This window comes from Nothobranchius furzeri, chromosome 5 (assembly GCF_043380555.1).
Source record: "Nothobranchius furzeri strain GRZ-AD chromosome 5, NfurGRZ-RIMD1, whole genome shotgun sequence".
NCBI classification, from domain to species: Eukaryota; Metazoa; Chordata; class Actinopteri; order Cyprinodontiformes; family Nothobranchiidae; genus Nothobranchius; species Nothobranchius furzeri.
This window is the reverse complement of record NC_091745.1, coordinates 78790121-78812620: the sequence shown is the minus strand read 5'-3', so window position 1 is coordinate 78812620 and position 22500 is coordinate 78790121. Positions and strand designations below refer to the sequence as shown.

Genomic DNA, 22500 nt, shown 5'->3' with positions numbered 1-22500 from the left:
GGCCTAGAAAACTGAAAATCCTCATCGCCCCCCCCGTCGTCCCTGTCTAGCAGCGAGCCGTGAGACTGAGCCCGGCGTAAAGCTCCTCCCTGCCCTCCTCCCACATCAGCCCCCTCCCTTTCTGGCTCTGCCTTCTCCCTCCTCCGGGGGAGGCTGCGGTACCCGGCGTTGTAGTCTGTCCTGAGCTGGACGCCGTACGAGTCGCCCTTCTGTCCGCTCTTCAGGACCACGTACGGCTGGCCATCGATTCCCTGCACCCTGACTGCAACGCCGTACTTGGAGGTGGAGGGAGTTTTAATCTTAGGTTGGGACGATGGCTGCCCTCCGGCGGTGCCATCCAGATCAGAGATGAAGCGGATCTGGACACCGTAGTCCCCAGGATTCTTCCTGGCTGACGACTGAGCGCTCATGCTGGAGACACAAGAGACATTACCACGAGAAGATGAGGAATAAAGTCACGAGAGAGGAGAGTAGTTTTGGTTAAAGATTGTTTAAGATGAATATTTCAAGTTAATGACGTTCTACTGAAACAATAAATGTTGGGAAACTCTACGACTTTGTTTTGAGAGGAAATCTCTCGAGGATAAAAACCTGCAAAAATTCTGCAAACAGCAAAAACCCAATGTGTAAAAACATTTCACTCCTTAACGCCACGCAGGTCAGAGTAGGTACTGCAGCTATCGTGGTCCACAGGCGATGTGTGGCGGTGCTCCACGGCCGCGGAGGAGAGGGAAACACTGCAGCACTAACAGCTGCTTCAGGGTCACACACAGAAAACGCCTAACACCAGCGTTCAACCATCTTTTTTACCGTTTCTGCTGCTTCCTGCAGTCGGCGTCACTCGTCTCCCTCTCCCCTGCGGCCGTGCGTGCACCACCACATTTATAAATGACTTCTAGCTTTCAATCCAACTGGATTACATCCAGTTAAGAGCAGAGAAAGAGACCCAAGGGGAGGGAGCTGAATTTCCCCAAACCAGCAAGGCTCCCATGGGCAGAGCCGGCGCCACCCCCGCATGTTTAGAGGGGGGAGATGCCAATGTGCGAACACGAAACGTGGAGAATTATATCTTGTATGTCCCTAAACAGCTACGGTTTTTCAAGATGGCGCATTACTATGAAGCGTCAACCGCAGTTTATGTATATAAAAATATAAAATTTTAAGCCAAAAGGAATATTAAAACTGACTTTGGTAATAATTATTGATGAAAAAGGACACGTTTATGAACGATTCACAGAATGATGGTAAACAAGTACAAATATTACACACTGTGACTTTAAAACGACGTAAACATCAACAGGAGAACAAGCGTGATGTTGGTGTTTCTTGAAGAAACTCTTTAATGACACCAACAAGCTACATTTAAGAGTAAAATGGAGCTCACAGGAGCAACCCTGCTAACAGTCAGCGTCACATGGACGTGCAGATCATGTCTATACCGAGTCTGTCGGTCCAGGCCGCGTCTGCAGGACGTCCAAACTAGGTCTTTGCACGCGGGAATGCACCTCACAACATGCTAGTATCTTAGGATAACATCAATTTAAAGGATTAATTCATAAAAATCTACCAAAACATTCAATAAATCATTTTGTTTGTTTTGAAATGACAGAAGTCAGAAAGTTTTAGTACGATCATTCAAGAGGTTGATCAAACTTTTATGGTTTTTAATACTTTAAGATGCATGCTTTAGTTTTTTTCTTGGTCTTGGTGAAACAGACAAACGATCTGGTGTTAAACATACAGATAAAGTTCTGTTTAATGTTCAAACAAAGACTGCCGACCGAGGAGATCCTTTCTGAAACCAGATGAACAGGCGCTGACGTTTGGTTTCTGGCTCTAGACGGGCGTGTGAACTTTGTTCGTGTTGTACTCCATTAGTTATTAACCTGAGAGCACACACCCTCAGATGACTCTCCCTTCACTCAAAAGGTTCACGAACGTTTGGGAGTTTCGATTCAGAGATAATAAACAAAGCCAGGTGCCATCCACACTGTTGTCACCGAGTTGCCCTCTCACTTCTCCATTTTTACTTCCTCTCAACTCTCCAGTCTTCCCTTTTCTGCTCAAACCAATTCTCTCTCTTCTGCTCAGGTCGCTGGAAATAAAGTAGCAATCGAAGCATTCCAGGATTCGGTTCAAACAATCACGCCTTGTTTTAGGTGTCAAGATATCATCTTTACAATACATTGGAATGACAACATAACCCCGATGGCACTCCCTGCCGACTTCACCATGCACTCCCCTCCACGGCTCTGAGAGGAGACACAAAGAGAGGGTAAAAACACTCCGCTTGCTTTCTCTTATCAGGTACCCGTGCCGACGCGAGGTTACAAAAGTAACAAGCAACTCTGCTTCGCCATGAAACGAGACTTTGTAGAGCACAAAGACGATCAAATGGAGCCCGCGCCAAGAATGACAACCCCACGTGACCCCAGATACGTCTTATTTAACAACACAAACATGCTGAAAAAGCTCAGAAAAACGCTTCAGCTCAGGCTCACTTATAGCCTAAAGGGGTTTGAATGAAGGCAACTGGACTTCTTTCATCTCCAAACTGGTAACTGGGTCAGTCTGTAGTTCATTAAGGTTCCTTTAGACCAAGCTCCCACAATGCGGCTCAGAAATTGGTCTCAACCCGGAAGTACCAAAAACTGCAGTTCCACCCTCATCCACTAGGGGCGGGTGTCAGAAGCGAGCAAATCCTCATTGACTCCCATGTTAAAAATACCAATTTCACAGCAGAAATAAACATGTTTACAGCCTGGTACCAAAACATGTTTTTGGTTTAAATGATCTAGTTTACACTCATGACAACTCTGAGGGGGTGAATTTTTTTCTCACTCTTCTGTTTAAGTGTATTAAAAGCCTAAAATTCTGTATAATTAATGAGCATCAGACCCACGTGACCACAGAGCTAGCTCCATGGAAAGGCCTCAGTAGAGCCTCGGTCTGGCCTGGAAACTGCTCCGGGATTTTGAGTCTCTGTGTTTGTGTATTCTTGTTTGGATATTTTTTGTGCAATTGTTGGACAAAATGACTTGCTGTGGCATTAATTGCACTAATAGAGCGTCCAAGGAGTCTCCACTTCATTTTTTTCGGTAAGTAAAATTATATTTATGTATTTTAGGTCACTGCCGAGCTGAGCTTAGATTTTAACATGTACTGTTTAACCATGAAATTTAAATGTAATAGGGTAAAACCCAGTGCATTTAACATAATGCTGCACTTTAGAAAATGGGTTGAAATATAACATGTTGGTGGAGCTGGGTTCCCACTATCGGCTTGTGGAGCTCTCGGGAGACCGATGTTTTCCACCCGGTTCTCCCCTCCCCGTAGCTCGGCGCATCTCTGTCTGATCGCGGCTTCTGTTTGATGCGCGGGCTGCCGGCTTGTGGAGCTCTGGGATGGAAACCTTTCCACCCGGTTCTCCCCAGCGGCAGCTCTGCGCATCTCAGATCGCAGTGGCGCTTGTCTGCTGTGCGGCTGCCGGCTTGTGGAGGTCTCGGAGACCTCTGTGTTCCACCCGGTTTTACCCAGCGGTCAGCCAGGCGTATCTCGGACTCAGAAGCTCTGGTGTTGTGCACAGTTAACTCCGGTTGTAGCTAGGTTGCTACCTCCGTTAGCTTAGTTCCCACCTCCGCATTAGCTTTGGGTTAGCTTCAGGTTAGCTTGTAGCTAGTTCGACCGGGTGTCGTCAGTTGATCCCAGCCTTACAGCCCCACCCTCAGCTCCTCCTCTCTTCCCTTTTATGGAATTGTCTGGGCTTGACGGAACCTGTGACACGGTCAAAATGGCGGTGGTGGCCACCTCCCATTTTAGTACAAAAATGTATTATTGGAGCCTAAAGAAACCCGTTGTCCATATATGTATGTCGATGATTTAGACCAGCGCTTCCCAAAATTGAGGTCAGGCCCCCACTTTGGGTCACTAATGAGCTACACAGATGATTTCTACAAATCAAAATAAATTTGAACTGATATTTCCAGTAGAATTGTTACAAAAACCAAAGAAGTCCAGTTGCCTTCATTCAAACCCTTTTGGATTACTGTGACCTGGATGACTGACAACCTTCACCGGCATGTTCACTTATATCCATTTATGACCATTTAGTTGAGTTTTTGTAGCAATTATGCTAGAAACACAAGTTCAACTATTTTATTTTGATTTGCAGAAATCGGTGTAGCTCTTGGTGACCCACAGTGGGGGCCCGACTCCAGCTTTGGGAACCACTGGTCTAAAGGAACCTTTACAGACCGACCCAGTTACCAGCAGGTTTTACATTTATCCCACCCTTTGGGATCCTGGCAGGAAGTATTGTGTCACAATAAATCTGTGAAGCCATGCATGAAGTTTACAGTCCACAGTTTTTATAGACCAGGTCCAAGCAAACCTGCCATGCACTGGTCATTAAATATGTAATGTCAGCAAGACTAAGTAACACAATGGCACGCTTGTTTGAATCTGTAGATTAAATAAAAGACCTTCTCTCTGAATGTCTGTTCAGAGTGATTTTATTAGTTGGAGTTTTTATTTGTGTCAGGAGAAGAATGCAATGCGGCTCAGGGGGATGGATGGGGGAGCGATGGGGAACCCATCCCTTTGTCCGGATGATGTGGGGCGAAAAACGAGGGCAGCAATCCTGAGAATGAAGCTCCTTCTTTTTCTGACATTGTCTGATGGCAAAAAGTTATTTTCTTTGTTCCTAAAAACATTTTAAGCTTTTCTGCAGATTTCTGCTGCAGATCTGGCCAATGGACATTACTTTAGTTATTTATGTAAAGCAAGTGTGCAGCAACATAGATTGCAGACCAGATCTACTTGGATGGACTGTTTAGATCTTTATCAAATCCATATTTGACTTGATAACATGTTTGATTTATGATTACTGTACATAATCTAACACCAAAACATCAGGAGTATTCCGGCCCAGCCATCCTGCTTTCTAAGCATTTCAGACCAGCCACTAAAGAAATCTCCCCTGGGCGGACCATTAATAATCACATAAACAACAAACAGCTCTCGGGCTTGGCTGCCAGCAGCATTAGGGTCATTACCCTGCAGTTATGCTAACGGGTCACTCTGCTTCTGGCCTCAAATTTAATTCTCAACACAGTAAGTTGAACTGGAGCCCAACCCCTGCTCGGAGATCTGCGATGGAACAGAGGACAGAATTAGGAGATAGCAGCGCGAGGAGAGAAACAGCAGTGAGTTGTGTCAGCCATGCATGTATGTGACCACGTCATCGTTCGTCTGGTTTGGCCTGAAACTTCAAACACTGAAGGTTACTTAACATAAAACATGTTTATATTTGGCTAGCCTACAAATCTAGACCAACCGTAGAAAAAGATTTTACTCCTCAGGTCAGTCTAGCCACGCTCCACTGTAGCCTCAGCTGGTCTGTCACAAACGGTTTTAGGTCCAGCCAATTGCAGCGCTCGATGTTTTTAGAGAGTAGAGGTAGACCGATATATTAGCCAGCTGACACATCTCCTTACCCCCAAATTCCACTACCTCCGCTCCGGTCCGCCCCCGCCTTCCGCAGCCGCTCGCTTCCGAACTCAATTTTTACTGGTACCCGCTCTACAACGGCTCCGCTCCGGTGCGGAGACCTGAGGTGGGCAAACAAGCATGCGCGGGATTTTGGAGATCTTGCGATACAGTCCGAGCAATAAACGCGGAAGTTAGATCCAAACACCCGTTGTGTGGGAGAAGCATCGAAATGAACTGTTTAATCTGCCCATCATTTGTGTTGAGAGATCAGCCGTGTTTGGATCAACAAAGTGTGACTACTTTGATAGTGGAAACTGTATTTATGGCTTACTTTTGTGCATTTAAACTTCAGCCGCCATTGATAGTTGTTAAAAGTTGTTAAACCTGTGCATATGAAACAAAAAACGCCTTTTGTTTATCGATTTATTGTGAAAAACGGAAATTGTGCTTGCTCCTTTTCCTGTTGGGCCGTTGTGATTTCTGTCCATTTACTGCGGAGGTGCTCCGGCGTCCGGCAAAAATAGGATCGATTCTATTTTTGCCGGACGCCGGAACAGAGGGCGGCGCACGGCGCCGCACTGCCGGAGCACGGCTGCAGTAGTGGAATTGCTCTGATTGACTACAACGGGACCGATTTTGCTCCGGCATTCGTGTCGGAGCGGAGCACAGCGGAGCGGAGGTAGTGGAATTTGGGGGTTAGTAAAGCCGATTTAAAGTCAGGCACATCCTCGGGCATCCCGGTGGGAATGTGTTCGCTTCTTTTTTGGTGGTGTATGGCAGAATGCCCCATTGACTGATTTCCACAGAGTATGCAATGTTGTTCATTGCTCTGATTGGTCTTAGCGCTGTCCAGATGTGTGCGGAGACAGTTAGACAACAGTGGATTTGGCTGCACACCTGGGTTGTTTCAATGGGTCCTACCCAGACTAAAGCGGATAAACGGAGAAGGAAGTGACGCCACCATCAGCGTCAGCCTGAGGAAGTTTGCAGCCGCAAACGAAACGTAGCGGGAAACAGGTAACAAAACTGTTCTGTGTTTTAAAAAAGAACTACAGCACGGCTACATGTTAATGTATATGGGATGGCTTGCCAGCCAAACATTTGGCAATTTTTTTATGCAGAACAAATTACACAAATTAATAGTTGATGTATTCTAATGAAATGGATAAAAAGCTTCTTTCTGCAAAACTAAACAGACAAACGTAGCATCAACAGACATTAAATCAGGCCACCGAACTCTGAAACTTCCTTACGACCGTTTCTCAAAGTGAATCCTACAGACTGACTTTTTTATTTAAAATGAGTTAAATGTACGAAAACTTGATTGAATAGATTTTTTTGAGTTGATATCAATCTTTATAAATTAAAAACACTAGCTAGCTGATAAATTAAGGTATTTTTGTATGTTTATTTGGTCCATAAATATAACAGTTTTCACCTATATTACAATAAACTCAATCCTGTCAGTCTTAACCAAATAATTAGCACCAGCTTTTTTTAAATACATCGAGTTACGACTTTTGTTGTGAATTTTATTGAGTCATTTCTAATGTTTAATGTCTTATTTATCTCAATCTTGCTTTGCCATGTGGCTGCCATTATCATTATTCTTTAATTTATCTCCAAGTGTGGTTTTGTGTGGTTGCTTTACAGTGTTTTATAAATAAAGTTCAATTAGATTGGTGAACTGGTGCTAAATGAACTGAAACTGCCTGGTGATCGCCTCAGTCGGTGTTTGGCCAATCTGAAACTAATAAATCTATTGTTTCGTCAGTCTGAACTCACCATTGCCAGACACGAATCCATGCTAGCAGTAACAATTGTTCCACATGTATGTTATTACTTCTAGAATGATAATTGTTTTGGGTTTAAAAATTGAATTATAGTTCCAAATCTGTCTCCGCAGGTCAGTGGTCAGAAATAAATAGTGAATGACTGCTAGCGCTTAAGACCAGATTCAATGCATCTCTAATATAAACCAATCAATCAAATTTGTTGTAATTGATGCTAATTTTTAGGGCTGCACAATTCTGGTTAAAATGGGAACCACGATTTTATTTTTATTAGAGTTTATGTTTATTTATTTAGCAGACGCTTTTATCCAAAGCGACTTACAGTTTATAACCTATAGGGCATGTTGTGATCTGTGGGGGAGACCGGAGTACCCGGAGGAAACCCACACATGCATGGGGAGAACACGCAACTCCACGCAGAAAAGCCGCAGGTGAGCCGAGTTTCGAACCTGCAACCTTCGTGCCGCGAGGCAACAGTGCTAACCACTGCGCCACCATGCAGCCCATGCAGCTTATATAAAGATTCCCTCACAATTTTTCTTCCAAAATAAGTATTTATTGCACTTATTACCTGCACATCAACTTTGTAACAGCTGTCACTGAAAACAATGTCTCTCGTCGTGTCTTACGTACACAACTTCTGAATTATTCAAACAATGACAATTTTGAACAATATTCTCTCTGCTTGTAAGGTGATGAGAGAGGTAGGTAATAGGTATGTTTCTTAAAATGTAAACCACAGTTATTAACAAAATATAACATCTAAAATGACAACATGATTGTTGTTGACCATGGCAGGACCAGAACAGAGAACATAGTCCTTTTTTATCTAGCTAGCGGCTTAAAATCGCTGTCATTTGGAAATGAGATTGTATACAAATATGTATTGAGATCACGATTTTTTTACGATTAATTGTGCAGCCCTACTAATAATTTTAAAATAAAAGTTTAAAAAGTCCAAATAATCAGCTGACCAATCGGGCAATCTCTAGCAATGATTTCAGAGACACCAGATTTTCTATTATTTACTCCCAAAAGGACTTAAGGGAGTAATTTCCTATTTTCTTCTAAGGAAATCACAAAGGAGTAACTAGGAAAGTTCAGGCGGATGGTTTTTAGGTAACAGAACTCCTCTTCTCTGGGCTCTTAGTCATCCGTTTGGTCCAAAGAGTCTTCTCCCTCTCAGTTACATTCTTGAGATAAAACCAGACCCTTGTCCTCTCCCCAGACTTGTTCCCGCTCCTCTTTCACACTCAAACAAACAACCATCTATTCCTCTTTTAGGATCCAAAAGATTTCACTGGCACCACAAAGAGAGGCTCCAGTGTGGCCAAATAGTAGTCCTCAAAGTACACCGTATCAGAGGAACACGGCGTGTTTCCTCCCTCTCCACATTCCTGACACTTGTTCTTTGCTCACCTAATCTGGGATTTCATTCCACACTTTAGGGCATTAGCTGCAGGTTGGCGTCATATCAGAGCAGTCTGTTTGTTCGGGACTTCACAGCTTAAACATGAGTCTGTGTCAGAGGTTTACAGCCATTATTAGTGAAATTCATGACACAATCCGTGACTATTCCCTCTTCTAAACTATAATCTGCTGCGCTTGTGTCATCAGTTTCACCTGAAACGTGAGCAGATCCGTCCCGTATGTATTTATTATATTTATACAGGTTAATTACAGTTTGCATCAACGAGTACAGGTGAGGAAATGGGTTTTGGGCAAAATTATGGATTTTATTAACTTTCAAATACATTTTTTAATCTTAACGACATTAATTGACTATTTTAGTTTCCACACAGGAGTTCCTAGCTACTTGACGTCAGTGAAGAAACAACGGTTAAAATTAGCTAGTTTTGCTAGTTAATTGTTTCCTTTCTGTAGCCATCAAACCTAAAAACAAACTTACTGTTTTACACACACTTAAAACGTAGTACGCTTTATCTCACTTTAGGATGAAACGGGTGTCACAGTGCCAGAAAATCCCTCACAAAGAGCGTAACTATCTGCCTTTTAGCCGTCTGGCTATTTGAGACGCTCCAAATCCAAAAGTTACCTCTTCTCTTCAACTTATCCCTCTCTGTTCCTCTTTGGCGCGTCGAGCTCTTGTACGCTGGCGATAATTCGAATATTTCCCCGGACATCCATCAAAGTCCAAAGAAAAAGTGGGAGGAAAATAGCTGAGACGTAATTTAACGCAGCAACAGGTTCATGACGCTGCTGGAGCTGCAACCTGTTACCTTTTTGTCGGGATAAAACTGTCCCGCCCAGGCCTGCCAAACAGTGCGCTCTGATTGGTCCAAAACTACACAGTGGGCGGAACTTAAGAAACTGGTATCGCTTCGTATTGGCTGACTTTTTACGTCAGTCATTTATTTCCCAAGCCCCTTTTCAGCCACTTAGTTACTGAAAATAAATTGTAATAAAATAGAGTAGAACTGAAAAAGATTAGCATATCTTCATATTCTTATTGTGTCACCATTAATCAATATTAATAACAACAACATCAACAACGACAATAATCACAATACTACTAATAATACTAATTATTACTCATATTAATAATTTCCACAAGTAGTAATTAGATATCATCACCCTGCCTTTCATGAGGAGAAATTAATTACCTCCAATTGCACTGAAAGGGACCTCAACATTAAATTTACACTGAGCTTATTAATTGATAAACAATAATATTTGGGTTCATATTTTATAAGGTGCTACAAATTAGTTAAAGGAACAAAAATGAACAAAAGTTTGGCTCTCATGGTTGGGCTTATTGTGGCCAAATATAATGTTTGGTGTATGACTAATAATTTAAGCTAATAATAAATATATTACTCTTTTTTAAAATTGATTTCTGACTCTATCACGACCATTCGAAAAAAAATAATTTCTTTACTTGTTATATGATTTACTAGAAATGTTTTTTGGTATTTTGTCTTGTGGCTAAAACACAAGCACACACGTGTTGTGTAAACAAACAAGCATCTTCACTTCTTAGCAAACACGTTTATCTGATCTGAGCATCAGCAACAAGAAAACTTCAGCTCTTTTAATAGTAATATTTCAGCTGAATCAGTAATCCACACACCCCGCCCCCTCCGCACATGCTCCTCCCCAAACTCCAGCAACATCTGCGCGTACCAACTTTCCTCTTCCATCCCATCACTGTTAGTTGACACAGACTGGACGCACCATCTCACGATCCGGGAATGGGATCTTTACTGGGATCAAAGAAAATCTTCCAGTTTTTTCGTGTTTACGCTCTTCAGAAGCTGCTTTTCAAGCTGCGAGGATAGTTGCAGCTGCAGGTGCGGGGGTGACGGGAGCGCAGCGTTAAGTCAAAGATCTCCACGACGCAACAGGAGTCATCGGGATGGTCAGGGGTGGGTTTAACTCTATATTATCATAGTATCAGAAAGTTGGCTCTGCATAGTTGGAAATTTACAAAAAACTTCTCCCCAGAGCCGTTAGAACAGAGAGAAAAGAAAAACAGTCTGTGCGTAAAGTTGGAGCTATTTTACGCACGGCCGAATTTTGCGGACGCGTCTGATGCAAGAAAGTGTAAAAGCTCGTTTTTTGTTCATTTGTAAAATCTGAGAAGTTCGAATTCTTTGACAGCCATGGCAAAATGGTTCAGAGATTTCCCCATCAACCTAAAAACCGGAAACGAAAGGATCCGCTCGGCCTCCGAGTCCAGTCCACAAACTCGACCCAAGCCCGGCTTTTCTCGGGACAGCTTGAAAGGAAACCAGCGCAAAGATGGAGGCGTGGGGGGCTTGTTAGCGGGGAGAAACAGGAAAAACTCAGCATCGGAGCTGGGTCGGAACAACGCTGGGTACGGTGGGACTGTCTGGGACAGTCTCACAACTGGAAAAGGTCGCAAGAACTCCAAGAATGAGACTGGGGGGTCAGATGAAAACCGCCAGGTAAAGACCTCTAGTCTGGCTCAAGCTTACATCAGTAGGATGATTAAAGTGGACAAACAGGACAAGAGCCCCAAGCTGGACGGGATAACTGAGCAGAAGGTGTCCGACACCGAGAAGGGGAAGCCAGACATGAAAACCACGGTGAGCCCCGGATTTGCTCCTAATGTTTGCTTTAAAGTCAATCAGTGAGAACAACCAGATGACGTTAGGTCAGAGCTCTCCTTTGTGCTTTCCCTCCCAGTTCACAGCCCTGCATCAGGTTTCCATCCTTCTCAGAGGAGCACAAAGAAGTTTCGCTGCATTGTGCCACATCACACACACACACACACACACACACACACACACACACACACACACACACACACACACACACACACACACACACACACTCACACACACACACACACACACACACACACACACACACACACACACACACACACACATGCAACTTTGTTGCTGCAAAAGTTACAAGTCTGCATCTTTTCCTTCTTTTAAGCTGATCATCCTGGAGGACTACGCGGATCCCTTCGATGCAGAGAAGACCAAGGAGCAGAGAGAAGCTGAGAGAGCGGGGGTGAACGATGGTTACATGGAGCCTTACGATGCCCAGGTCATCATCACAGGTGAGCAGGTCATAAACACACAAGTCTTTCGGACATTTTAAATACAAATATTTATTTAATCTATGAAAACTGTCATTAATATGTCCTGTAAACTCACCGAGACACATTGTTTTGCATTACTGCCAAATAATGATTTTTAAAGGGTCTCAGAGCCAAACTAGACCCTTGGTCTCTCCGCTGACTTTCCTCCAGGCTGGCGGTTGCTATGGCAACGCTGTTGTGCAGGGACAATGGGTGCAGCTTCCTCTTCCAGCTTCCTGTCTCCTGCCTCTGTTTCCTTTGCCCCATTCTCCTGATAGAACGTTGGCCCGAGCGCCCCCACACTATGACCACACACACACACACACACACACACACACACACACACACACACACACACTTCATAGTCCCCTGTGAGTGACAACAATAAAGAGTCCCTCTCCTCACCATAATACCTGATACCCCCTCCCCCCCTCCGGTCCTGCCCAATCACTTCCCAGCGGTCAGGAAGTGTCCTGGTCAGTTAGCCAATCAGCAACTGTGTTGACCTTTTCTTCCTGTAACTCCATTGTTTGGTCTCACAATAGTGCAGACACACAGGCTACCTGTCAGGCTGTGAGGAAACACAACCCGTAAAATTCCCCAGAAAAGAATGAAGAGCGTGTGAAATACATTAGAGCTTAAAACAGAAGAAAAGGTTTCATTCGACTTCAATTCAAATGAAAAACGAAAAAAGAAAAGATCTATGATGTCAAATATATGTGTGCCAAAACAAAAACACGTCCTTGTTTGTAAAATTTGAACCGTACTGGAGGAAATGTTTATCAAGGAGGCACAGAAACATGTTTAGCAAATAAAGGCAGTTAAATAACTATTATGGGCTGGTTTCAGTGAGCATTAAAGAAATATTCCACTCAAAATAGAAATTTTGTCTTCTGACATATTTCCCAGAGTAAGATAAGTCACTCTCCTGACCTGGCTGTGCTCTTTTTGCTTTAGCTTAGCATAACACTAAGCGGTGGGGCGATGGTGGCACAGGAATAAAGTGCTCGCCCCGTAATAGGAAGGTTGCAGGTTCGAGCCCCGCTCAGTCTGTTGCTGTCGTTGTGTCCTTGGGCAAGACACTTAACCCACGTTGCCTGCTGGTGGTGGTCGGAGGTACCGGTGGCGCTAGTGCTCGGCAGCCTCGCCTCTGTCAGTGTGCCCCAGGGCAGCTGTGGCTACATTGTAGCTCATCACCACCAGTGTGTGAATGTGTGTGTGAATGGGTGAATGACTGATTGTGTTGTAAAGCCCCTTGGGGGGGTTCCAGGACTCTAGAAGGCTCTATATCAAATACAGGCCATTTACGATAAAACACAGTAGGAGAAGGGATCCAACTGAACCGGTGTTCCCCAGGGCTCTGTCCTTGGACCTCTCTCATCTACATTCTTCCACTTGGCCATATCTTTCGCAAATGCAAGATAAATTTCCACCTCTATGCAGATGACACTCAAATCTATATCTCCTCTCAACCCGATGCTATCTTCCCTCCAGTCTCCCTATCCAGCTGTCTCCTTGAGATAAAATCATGGTTCTCTTCAAACTTCCTGAAACTCAACAGCAATAAAACCGAAATTCTACTCATAGGCAAACCCTCCACGCTGAACATATCCCCCAGCATATCAATTAACATCGACAATTCCTCCATCCTTCCTTCCCCCCATGTAAAGAGTCTTGGCGTCATCCTTGACAGCACTTTATCTTTCAAAGCCCACATCAGTAACATCATTCGCTCAGCCTACTTTCATTTACGCAACATCAACCGACTCCGCCCCTCCCTCACTCATCATGCTACAGCCATCCTCGTACACAGCCTAGTCACTTCTGGGACTGACTACTGTAACTCTCTCCTTTTTGGTCTCCCCCATAAATCCCTCCATCGGCTCCAACTCCTCCAAAATGCTGCTGCACGGATCATCACTCGTACCCCCTATAGAGATCACATCAGCCCTGTTCTTCAGCGTCTCCACTGGCTGCCTACTGAACACAGAATCTCATTCAAAATCCTGCTTCTCACCTACAAATGTATCCACTGTCTCGCCCCTCCTTACCTCTCCGATCTCATCCATGTTGCTGTCCCATCTCGCTCCCTCAGGTCTTCCTCTGCCGTTCACCTTGTGGTTCCTCCCGCTCGTCTCACCACCGTTGGAAACAGAGCTTTCAGTCGCTCTGCTCCTCGGCTCTGGAACTCACCTCCTCCTCTCATTTAAATCCAAACTCAAAACTCACCTGTTCAACCTGGCTTACACTCTCTAGCCCACAAACTCTTTACTCTGAAATTTACAGCATACTTTTTGTAATTTTATTGTTTAAATTATCTTATTCTTATTTGTGTGTAAGTTTCATCTTGTTTTGTGAGGTGACCTTGGGTTTTGAAAGGCGCCTATAAATTAAATGCATTATTATTATTATTATTATTATTATTATTATTATAAATACGTCCTTAAAACCACTCAGTAGTGCTCCTTATTCTGCTTGGTGACCTAAATAATCACAGTCTGAAAACGGAGCACAGCCTGTATAAGTGGATGATTTAATCACTTATTTTGAATTATTTTGCTAGGAATGAAAAGAGCTGTCATGAAATAACCTGGTCCTGGTAATGTTCTGTGAGTTGATGGTCTGCCATACAGTGAATGTTTGGTAAGCTCTGCTGTAAACTCTTGATCCTTTTGCCACAGAGGTCCGAAGGCGAGGCTCCAAAGATCTCCTGAAAGTGTGTGTTCTGCTGGACCGAGGTCACAAAGAAGAGAAAGGAGAGGAGGGGACACCTTCGCCCCCGAACATCTACGACACACCCTACGAGGGCGGGCTGGAGGGTGACGGCGAGGGCGTGTGGATCCCTGTCACGCGACCGGAGTCCGACGTCCGTCCGGCTGGGGAATACGAATTGCCCTGGGAGTGGAGAAAGGAGGACATTGTCAGAGCATTGTCAGGTAGAGAAAAGAAGCAAAGGGTGATGGGAAGGGTGGAGGTGCAGGGTGTGGTGGAGGAAGGACGCCACAAACTTCATTCACAACAGTTTGGTATTTATTCTGGGGAGGAAAGAAAAGCAGCGGTCTGATCAAAACTCCAGAGAAATGTTTACTTCAGTGCTTCAGCTTCCACAGCTTTTATTCTGAAATGTTGATAATGTCTGTCCTGCTTCCTGCAGCTCAGTTTGAGGCGGTGGATTGTTCTCACAGCAAGGAGAACATTTCCACCGCTGGTCGTCAGCAGCAGCAGCAAACCCTGAGGCAGAGGAACTGGAGCCATAAATCTCTTGTCTCAACTTCTCCGTCCACTTCCTCTTCCTCTTCATTCCCATCCTCTCCCATTCTCAAACTTTCCCCTCTCACGTTGCCGTCTTCTTCTTCTTACCCCACTCTCAAACTCCCACCCCCCTCTCCCTCATCCAGCCCTACTAAACCGTCCCCTCCGTCTCCCACCTCCCTCTGTGCTCCGCTGGATGGGGAGGTTGCCAAAATGGACTCCAGCCTGCCGCTGGAGAAGCAGAGGTGAGGACAGACAGACTTTATCTCGTTTTCCAACCTCCATCATCCGCATTTGTCCGCTGATGTCATCAAAGGACTTTTTTGCTTCTGAGGTGTCGGTTTTAACCATCAGATAAAAATGATATATTTAATTACGTCTTAAAGTTGGCAATCTCTGAAGTGGACTTGGAGTGTTACACACTTTAAAATTTCAGTGAGTCTGCTCTCTCCTCATGCCCGTTTTCCAAGGATCAAAATGTTTATCTCCAATCGATTTGCAGACCGAAAGAAACGCGGGGAAAAGAGACTCTGAGAAACAAACTCAGTCGATTAGCTGAGTCTGCAAAAATCTCGGACTCTCTGAGTTTTTCATGAGGCTGAACTTGAAAATAGTTTCCTCCACCTGTGTCGTGCATTAGCATCTGACAGTGTGATGTAGATCCGTCAGGCTTTTCTAATCCTAGAGTTTCACCGTCTGTTTTCTGTCACTTAACATTCATGGACTCACGACAGGGAAGGCTGTTGTTGGTTCAACGTCCAGAAAACAGCAGAGAACGTTTGGGCTAGTAGAAGCTAATTGTTAGCATTAGCAACTTCACCACATAGCAGAACTCCTCCTGGCTTGTGTCATTAGTGGATATAAAGCATCAACGTTGAAGCGCAAACAGAGTCAGTGGTAGAGTCGTGTTGCTGTTAGCCAATCAGAGAAGAGATGTCTGAATATCAGGAAATAAGATTCCAGGTGCTGCCGTCTGACGCTCCTTTCTCCTCCAGCTGATAGCTACGTTTAAACCGGTTTAAACAGGCACTTTTGGGATTTTTCCCCCTAGAGAGTGACATTAACTGCAAATGCATTGATTAAAAGGACATTATGGAAGTGTGACAGCCAAAACATGTATAGAAATAATAAATGTCTTCTTCATACATTCTCCTGCAATGCCCTGGTCCTGTAGAATGAGCCCTGGCATTTTTACTGTGATTGCCTGTTTTTCTGTAAAACCACAGAAAAAGAGAGATGCTCGGGTCGAGCAGGCTGCTTCATGCGCGTTCACGCTCAGGCATCGCCCGTAGCATTTGCTATCCATAGCTTTAGCAGCAGAGAGAGAGGCAGTGCCACTTTGTCGCTGTTCCTAACGCCTAGTGACAAAGCTAGCTACATTTCTGAGGACCCTTAGCTACTTTCTGTAGAACTTTCTTCTAGATATTTCCTGCAAATTAGCAACAAAATAGCCATTTTCACTCCGAACCGTTCTTTGAACGTTGTTTCAGCTGTCATCAAGGATATAAATGTTACAGATACAAAGGACATCATTGGTGCTTTAGCTCACCTAGTAAAACACTGGACTCCGTGCAGAAGACCTGGGTTTGACTCTGGATGTGAACATAATTTGTTTTCTTTTTTACATTAATGGTATGTTTTTTTACAGTAAGTTGCCCAAATTTTTATTTGAGACTCGCCGAACGGCATTGAATTCACAGATAAAAAAGATGTGGGTTCAACTTTCATTTTGGAACAATTTTTCAAGCAAGGGAAGGGAATGATCTGAGCATGCAGGAGGACTGACCCATCATAAACCTTTGTCGGCTGTGCTGAAGAGAAAGGTACAGAACCAAATTATTTCATTAATTAGCTGCGCGTTCTACTGTCCTCTGTCCTCCGGGCCACACACACACACACACACACACACACAAGGGACTGTCTCAGCTGTTATTTTCGTTAAGGAGTGTGCACGTACAGCATGCGCGCCTCGTGCACGAGCCTACTATTGAGGCTGCCGTTACGCTTTTGGCCTGAGGGGGCAATCGCGAGCATAAAAATTCAAAACTCCCTAAAGTCCCTTTAAACAAGTAAACCACACCTTTAAGATTTATTAACATGTCAGTAAGTCTGTATAAAAGAAGATTTTGGTGAGTTTGAATGACTTCAAAAGCCAACAAAAGGTTCAACAACAACACCAAAGATGCAGCAGAATTGATAAAATTACCAAACGTCTGACAGAAACGGCTCTGGTTTCAGGCTCTCTGGTAGCTGCATAATAAAACAATACAGGTGTGAAAGAAAATGCTGCAACATCTCCATGAGAAAAGGTTTCAAGCAAAACTCAAAAAGTTTTTAAAATGTGTTTTGTTTTCCTCTCAAATGCTGTCATTGGCACAGCATGAAGATGCCAGAGTTGACATTTTTGCAGGTTGCACGAGCATCTCGCACCAAACCGGCTCATGTGGATAATTGGTTTAAGCTAAATTAAGTTGATTGTCTTGACTCCATAAAACATTTATGGATTTAAAAGCAGTGTGGCCACTGTTGCTCTAACATAGATTTGTTATATTATTTCAGTTACAGCAAAAGCTGTTGTTTCAGCACGTTCATCTTCTAAAGTACAATATGAAAACACATTCAGGAAATGGATCTGGTGCAGTAGCTAGCCACCCATTTGATGTAGTTTCTACTTAAATCATTTTTATGTGTAAAATACAACAATAATGATAAACATAATAATATGCTGCTGAAAGCCTCCTGAACGACCTCTGTTCAGAGAAATAGAGAGAGCTGGTGTGCGTTACATGACATCATCAAGGAGAGAAAGTTTATTGGCTATAGCTCCCCCTTCTGGAAGTAGCTGAAAGCCACACCTTTTACCCCATAAATAGCCTTGCAGGGCTAACGGACAAGTTAGACAGACGAGACATTTTTGATCTGTTCCTGCTCAGACACACCCGATTGTAAAAATGATCTCAGATTACATCGGGTTCTGCAGGAGCTGCTAATCACTTAAATTAAGGCCCTGTCCACACGTAGCCGGGGATCTGCCAAAACATAGATATTTTTCTACGTTTTGGCCTGTCATCCACACGAAAACGGAGTTTTTTCACACGAAAACGGATCTTTTTAAAAACTCCGGCCAAAGTGAAGATCTGCGTTTTCTCCGTTTTGGGTGTCTGCGTGTGGACGGACAAAACTGAAGTTTTAAGGTCCGCAACGTCACTTTCCGCGACAAAAAAATGCTGACATCACGTGTGCGACCTGTGTTTACACTAGCCGGCATCATGGAAGCCCTCAGAGCTGCGCTCTGTCACTACCCGATCCATCAATTGTCCAAGCGCTTTCTGCTTGTTTGTTGTTGCAAGCGGAATTACTGCTCCTTGCGGAAGACCACAGACGAAGGACGAGGTTAAGAACGGGAGAAGTACTGCCGCCTACAGGTCTGGCATGTCCTTAACAACGTATTTATCCGGGTACGTGTGGACAGAGTTTTTTTTTTAAACGCGGTGGTGTGGATGCAAGTTTTTGGAGGGGCGGATATTCGTTTTCAAAAAAACCCGGCTACGTGTGGACTAGGCCTAAATCAGTGTTCAAGCAGTCAGTGACTTGATGCAATTTGCTGGGTTCCTTATATAGGAAACATTATTTCTGATTGGCTTAATGAACTGTGAATTGGAATGTTTATTATGTGAAGTGCCTTGAGACGACTCTTGTCGTGATTTGGCGCTATATAAATAAACTTGAATTGAATTGAATTGAAGCAGGAAACCGGCGCTCACAATGCTAGCACAATGCTAATGCTACAACAGGTCAAAACAAATGCCTGACACAGTTGCTCAAGGTTGACCGCTACACTCCACGCCCTAACAGACCTGGTTGCCCCCCATTGGCGAACCAAGCTATGCTAATCACTAGGGATGCAACGATACCACTTTTTACCCAACTGATATGACATCGGTACTTGGATCTGAGTACTTACCGATACTGATTACCGATACTCCTACCACACACAAAAATGCAATCAACTGGAATACAGTTTTATTTTCTTCTCTGCTTTCGACAGGAAAAGACCGTGAGGTAGATAAAAAATAAAATATATTGATAGAAATGATCACAAAACTGAAATATTAGGTGAACAGAAATGACAAGTTACAGTGAAGCCATTTTCAGGCAACTGCATTGGTATCGGCTAACTTTGACTTTTTACTGAGTATTGACCCGATACTGCATCCCTACTAATCACTTAGCTCCCCCTTCCTCTGCTACAGTTAGCCTGAAGTTTACAGACCAACGTTAAAACTGACAGCGTGGTAAATAACACCCAGTTTCACCCAGGAAAGCAAGCGTTTTAACACAAAAGCTGTTTTATATGCAGGATTCCACCTTTGAGTAAAGTAAATTAAAGTAAATTAAGTCAAACATCCTCAACAACTCTGAAACTCACAACATCCGTGCCAGATTATGAGCCAGGCAGTGACTTTGAGCTGATTCAGGATCATCGTCAGGTAAAGTAAACTCTGCAGGGCCCTGATGGTAGAGGGTTGAATGTAAATAGTGGACACAGGATGCAACCTCCAGGTGAGGCACGGGGAGGGTTATTTGACTTTGAAACCGTGTAAACCGTACGTGTCGAGTTGAAGACGAGCCGGTTTGCATCGACTTTCCTCCTGATGCATTCAAACGCTCGCCAACTTCAAAGCTGCCGACACCGTGCTGACATGTGAAACACACCTGCAGAGACTCAGCAACACCTCGAGCCTGAGAAGTCTGCAGAAGCTTCTTTAGTTTGTTTTTTATTAGATTACACCACTCCATCAATCGATCTTTCATTCATCCCCGAGGGTTTTGCGATTTCACGCATCACGGCCTTGACATGTGACTGAATTCCAGACGTCACTGGGCTATTTGGAAATGATCCACTGTCTCTTTGTACCCCCGTCCCCCCCCTCCCCCACTTCTCCCAGCTGGTACCATGGCAGTGTGAGTCGGCAGCAGGCTGAGGCTCAGCTGCAGCGCTGCAGGGAAGCCAGCTTCTTGGTGAGAGACAGTGAATCAGGAACCAGCAAATACTCCATCGCTCTGAAGTGAGTGCACTGTGTGCGTGACGGGCATGCATAATGTTTGAAGCAGCCTGTAGTTCTTTAATTTATTCCTGTTCTTCCTTCTTTATGCTGAAGTATGATTGTTCCTCGGCTGCGGAGCTAAATCTTGACCTGACATAATTCAAGTACTGATTGGAGTCGTAGTAGTTGTGTCTGAGTGATGATGATGATTAACGGTCATGCAGGGAACACGTTTTCTGTAATGAAGGCTGAAATTCTGGGGCATCACTGTACATCTAAAGCGTGTGTGTGTGTGTGCTCCTGAGCCTGATCTTTAACCCCCATTCACTCAACTCCCAAAACACAAATCCTCATTTTGGGGAGGTGATCTGTTTCCAGTTTATCATCTCTAGTTTCAGCATCCTCTGCATGAACAATTCACCCTTTAAAAGCATGTAAAGTGTTTTATTTTGTCCTCCTCCACTAGGACCAGTCAAAGCTGCGTGCACATCATTGTGGCCCAGACTAAAGGCAACAAGGGCCTGGGCTACACGCTGGATCAGAGCAGTTGCGTCTTCTCCAGCATCCCTGAGCTGGTTTATCACTACTGCAGTCACAGGCTGCCGTTCACCGGAGCAGAGCACATGACCCTGCAGCATCCTGTGCCAAGACCACATTAAACACACACACACACACACACACACACACACACACACACACACACACACACACACACACACACACACACACACACACACACACACACACACACACACACACACACACACACACACACACACACACACACACACACACACACACACACACACACACACATCCTTACTCATGAACACACACACACACATGTCCTTGCACATGAACACACACACACACACACACACACACACACACACACACACACACACACACACACACACACACACACACACACACACACACACACACGTGTCCTTGCACATGAACACACGTACGTGCACTTACACATGCATGTGCACACACACACACACACATCCTTGCTCATGAACACACACACACACGTGTCCTTGCACATGAACACACGCACGTGCACTTACACACGCATGTGCACACACACACACGTCCTTGCACATGAACACACACACACGCACGTGCACTTACACATGCACGTACACACACACATGTGTCCTTTCACATGAACACACGCATGTGCACACACACACACGCACATGCACAAACACACACACACACACACACACACACGTCCTTGCACATGAACACATACACACGCATGTGCACTTACACACACACACACACACACACACACACACACACACACACACACACACACACACACACACACACACACACACACACACACACACACACACACACACACACACACACACACACACACACACACACCTGGGACCAGGTGAGGTCTGCTGCTTTTCAGCACTACTTTAACAGGGTTGTGTTGCTTCCTTACTCCACCTAGTGGTTAAGATCAGACGTGAGAACTGTACTGTAGCAAGCGTGGACATTTCTGGGGTTAATAGTGACATGAAAATTATACAATACCAGAAGATGAAGTTCATAAAAAAATCATGAAATTCACGAAGAATCATTTCACTCCAGACACTCACAGCAGCTCACATGCATTAACTGGAACAAAACTAGTACTGACGTCATTTTTAATCATCTCTGTACAAAATATTCACCAGAGAGAAAACCCAGCAGCACACCTGAGCAGAGTATGGGCCCATCCAACCTTTCAGCCAGCTCACTGATCAACCTGGAAGTCACAAACAGGTTTTGGTTAGGTCAGGTGAGCCTCGAGGGGCAGTGTCCAGCACGTTTTAGTTTAAACCTGCTTCAACACACCTGATTTCAATCAGCAGGTGATTAACAGGCTTCTGCAGAGCCTGATGAGCTACTGCACAGGTGATTTAACCACTGAATCAAGTGTGCTGGAGCAGAGAAACCACTATAACTTGCTGGATCCGGCCCTCCAGGCCCAGAGTTAAACAGCCCTTGGTGAGGGGTTTAAAGGAAGTGTAGATTGTGAGAGAAGTCTCTGTAGACAGGAAACGTGGAGAGAAATGTGTAAAGTAATCTTTTTTTTCACTGTAATTAAAAACTGAAGCTGCTCTTAAACGGGCCCTGGGGTTCTAAACACAAAACAGGACTCACACGTTGATGCATGAGTTGTTATTTTACCTACAGGGGTGTTTCTAGAGGTCTAGGGTGGGTCTAGAGTGTGGACCCCACTGTGATCCCCCACCCCCCCACCCCCCCACCCCCGCTGAGCGTAGAGCCTAGAAAGAAATCATTTAGATGTTTTTGTGTGATTATTAAGCCTAAA

The 22500-nt window shown here is 44.4% G+C and overlaps 2 protein-coding genes across 3 annotated transcripts in view; one reads left to right on the top strand and one right to left on the bottom strand.

Annotated features, from left to right (window-relative positions):
- The window catches only part of LOC107379618 (cingulin), a 33764-nt gene extending 24235 nt beyond the window's left edge, over window positions 1–9529 (bottom strand). For both annotated transcript variants that reach the window (XM_015950448.3, XM_015950450.3), the window contains exons 1-2: window positions 9340–9529; window positions 1–411 (exon numbers count right to left, since the gene is read on the bottom strand). The exon at window positions 1–411 is cut by the window's left edge and continues 487 nt beyond it. In XM_015950448.3, coding sequence (XP_015805934.3) covers window positions 1–410 — 410 coding nt within the window. In that variant the 5' untranslated portion in view covers window position 411; window positions 9340–9529. The remainder of the gene's footprint in view (window positions 412–9339) is intronic.
- A 1147-nt stretch (window positions 9530–10676) lies between these two features.
- The window catches only part of she (Src homology 2 domain containing E), a 12200-nt gene continuing 376 nt past the window's right edge, over window positions 10677–22500 (top strand). The window contains exons 1-6 of the mRNA XM_015950447.3: window positions 10677–11353; window positions 11712–11838; window positions 14541–14795; window positions 15014–15356; window positions 20061–20180; window positions 20626–22500. The exon at window positions 20626–22500 is cut by the window's right edge and continues 376 nt beyond it. Of these exons, the coding sequence (XP_015805933.1) occupies window positions 10907–11353; window positions 11712–11838; window positions 14541–14795; window positions 15014–15356; window positions 20061–20180; window positions 20626–20818 (1485 nt within the window). The 5' untranslated portion in view covers window positions 10677–10906 and the 3' untranslated portion in view covers window positions 20819–22500. The remainder of the gene's footprint in view (window positions 11354–11711; window positions 11839–14540; window positions 14796–15013; window positions 15357–20060; window positions 20181–20625) is intronic.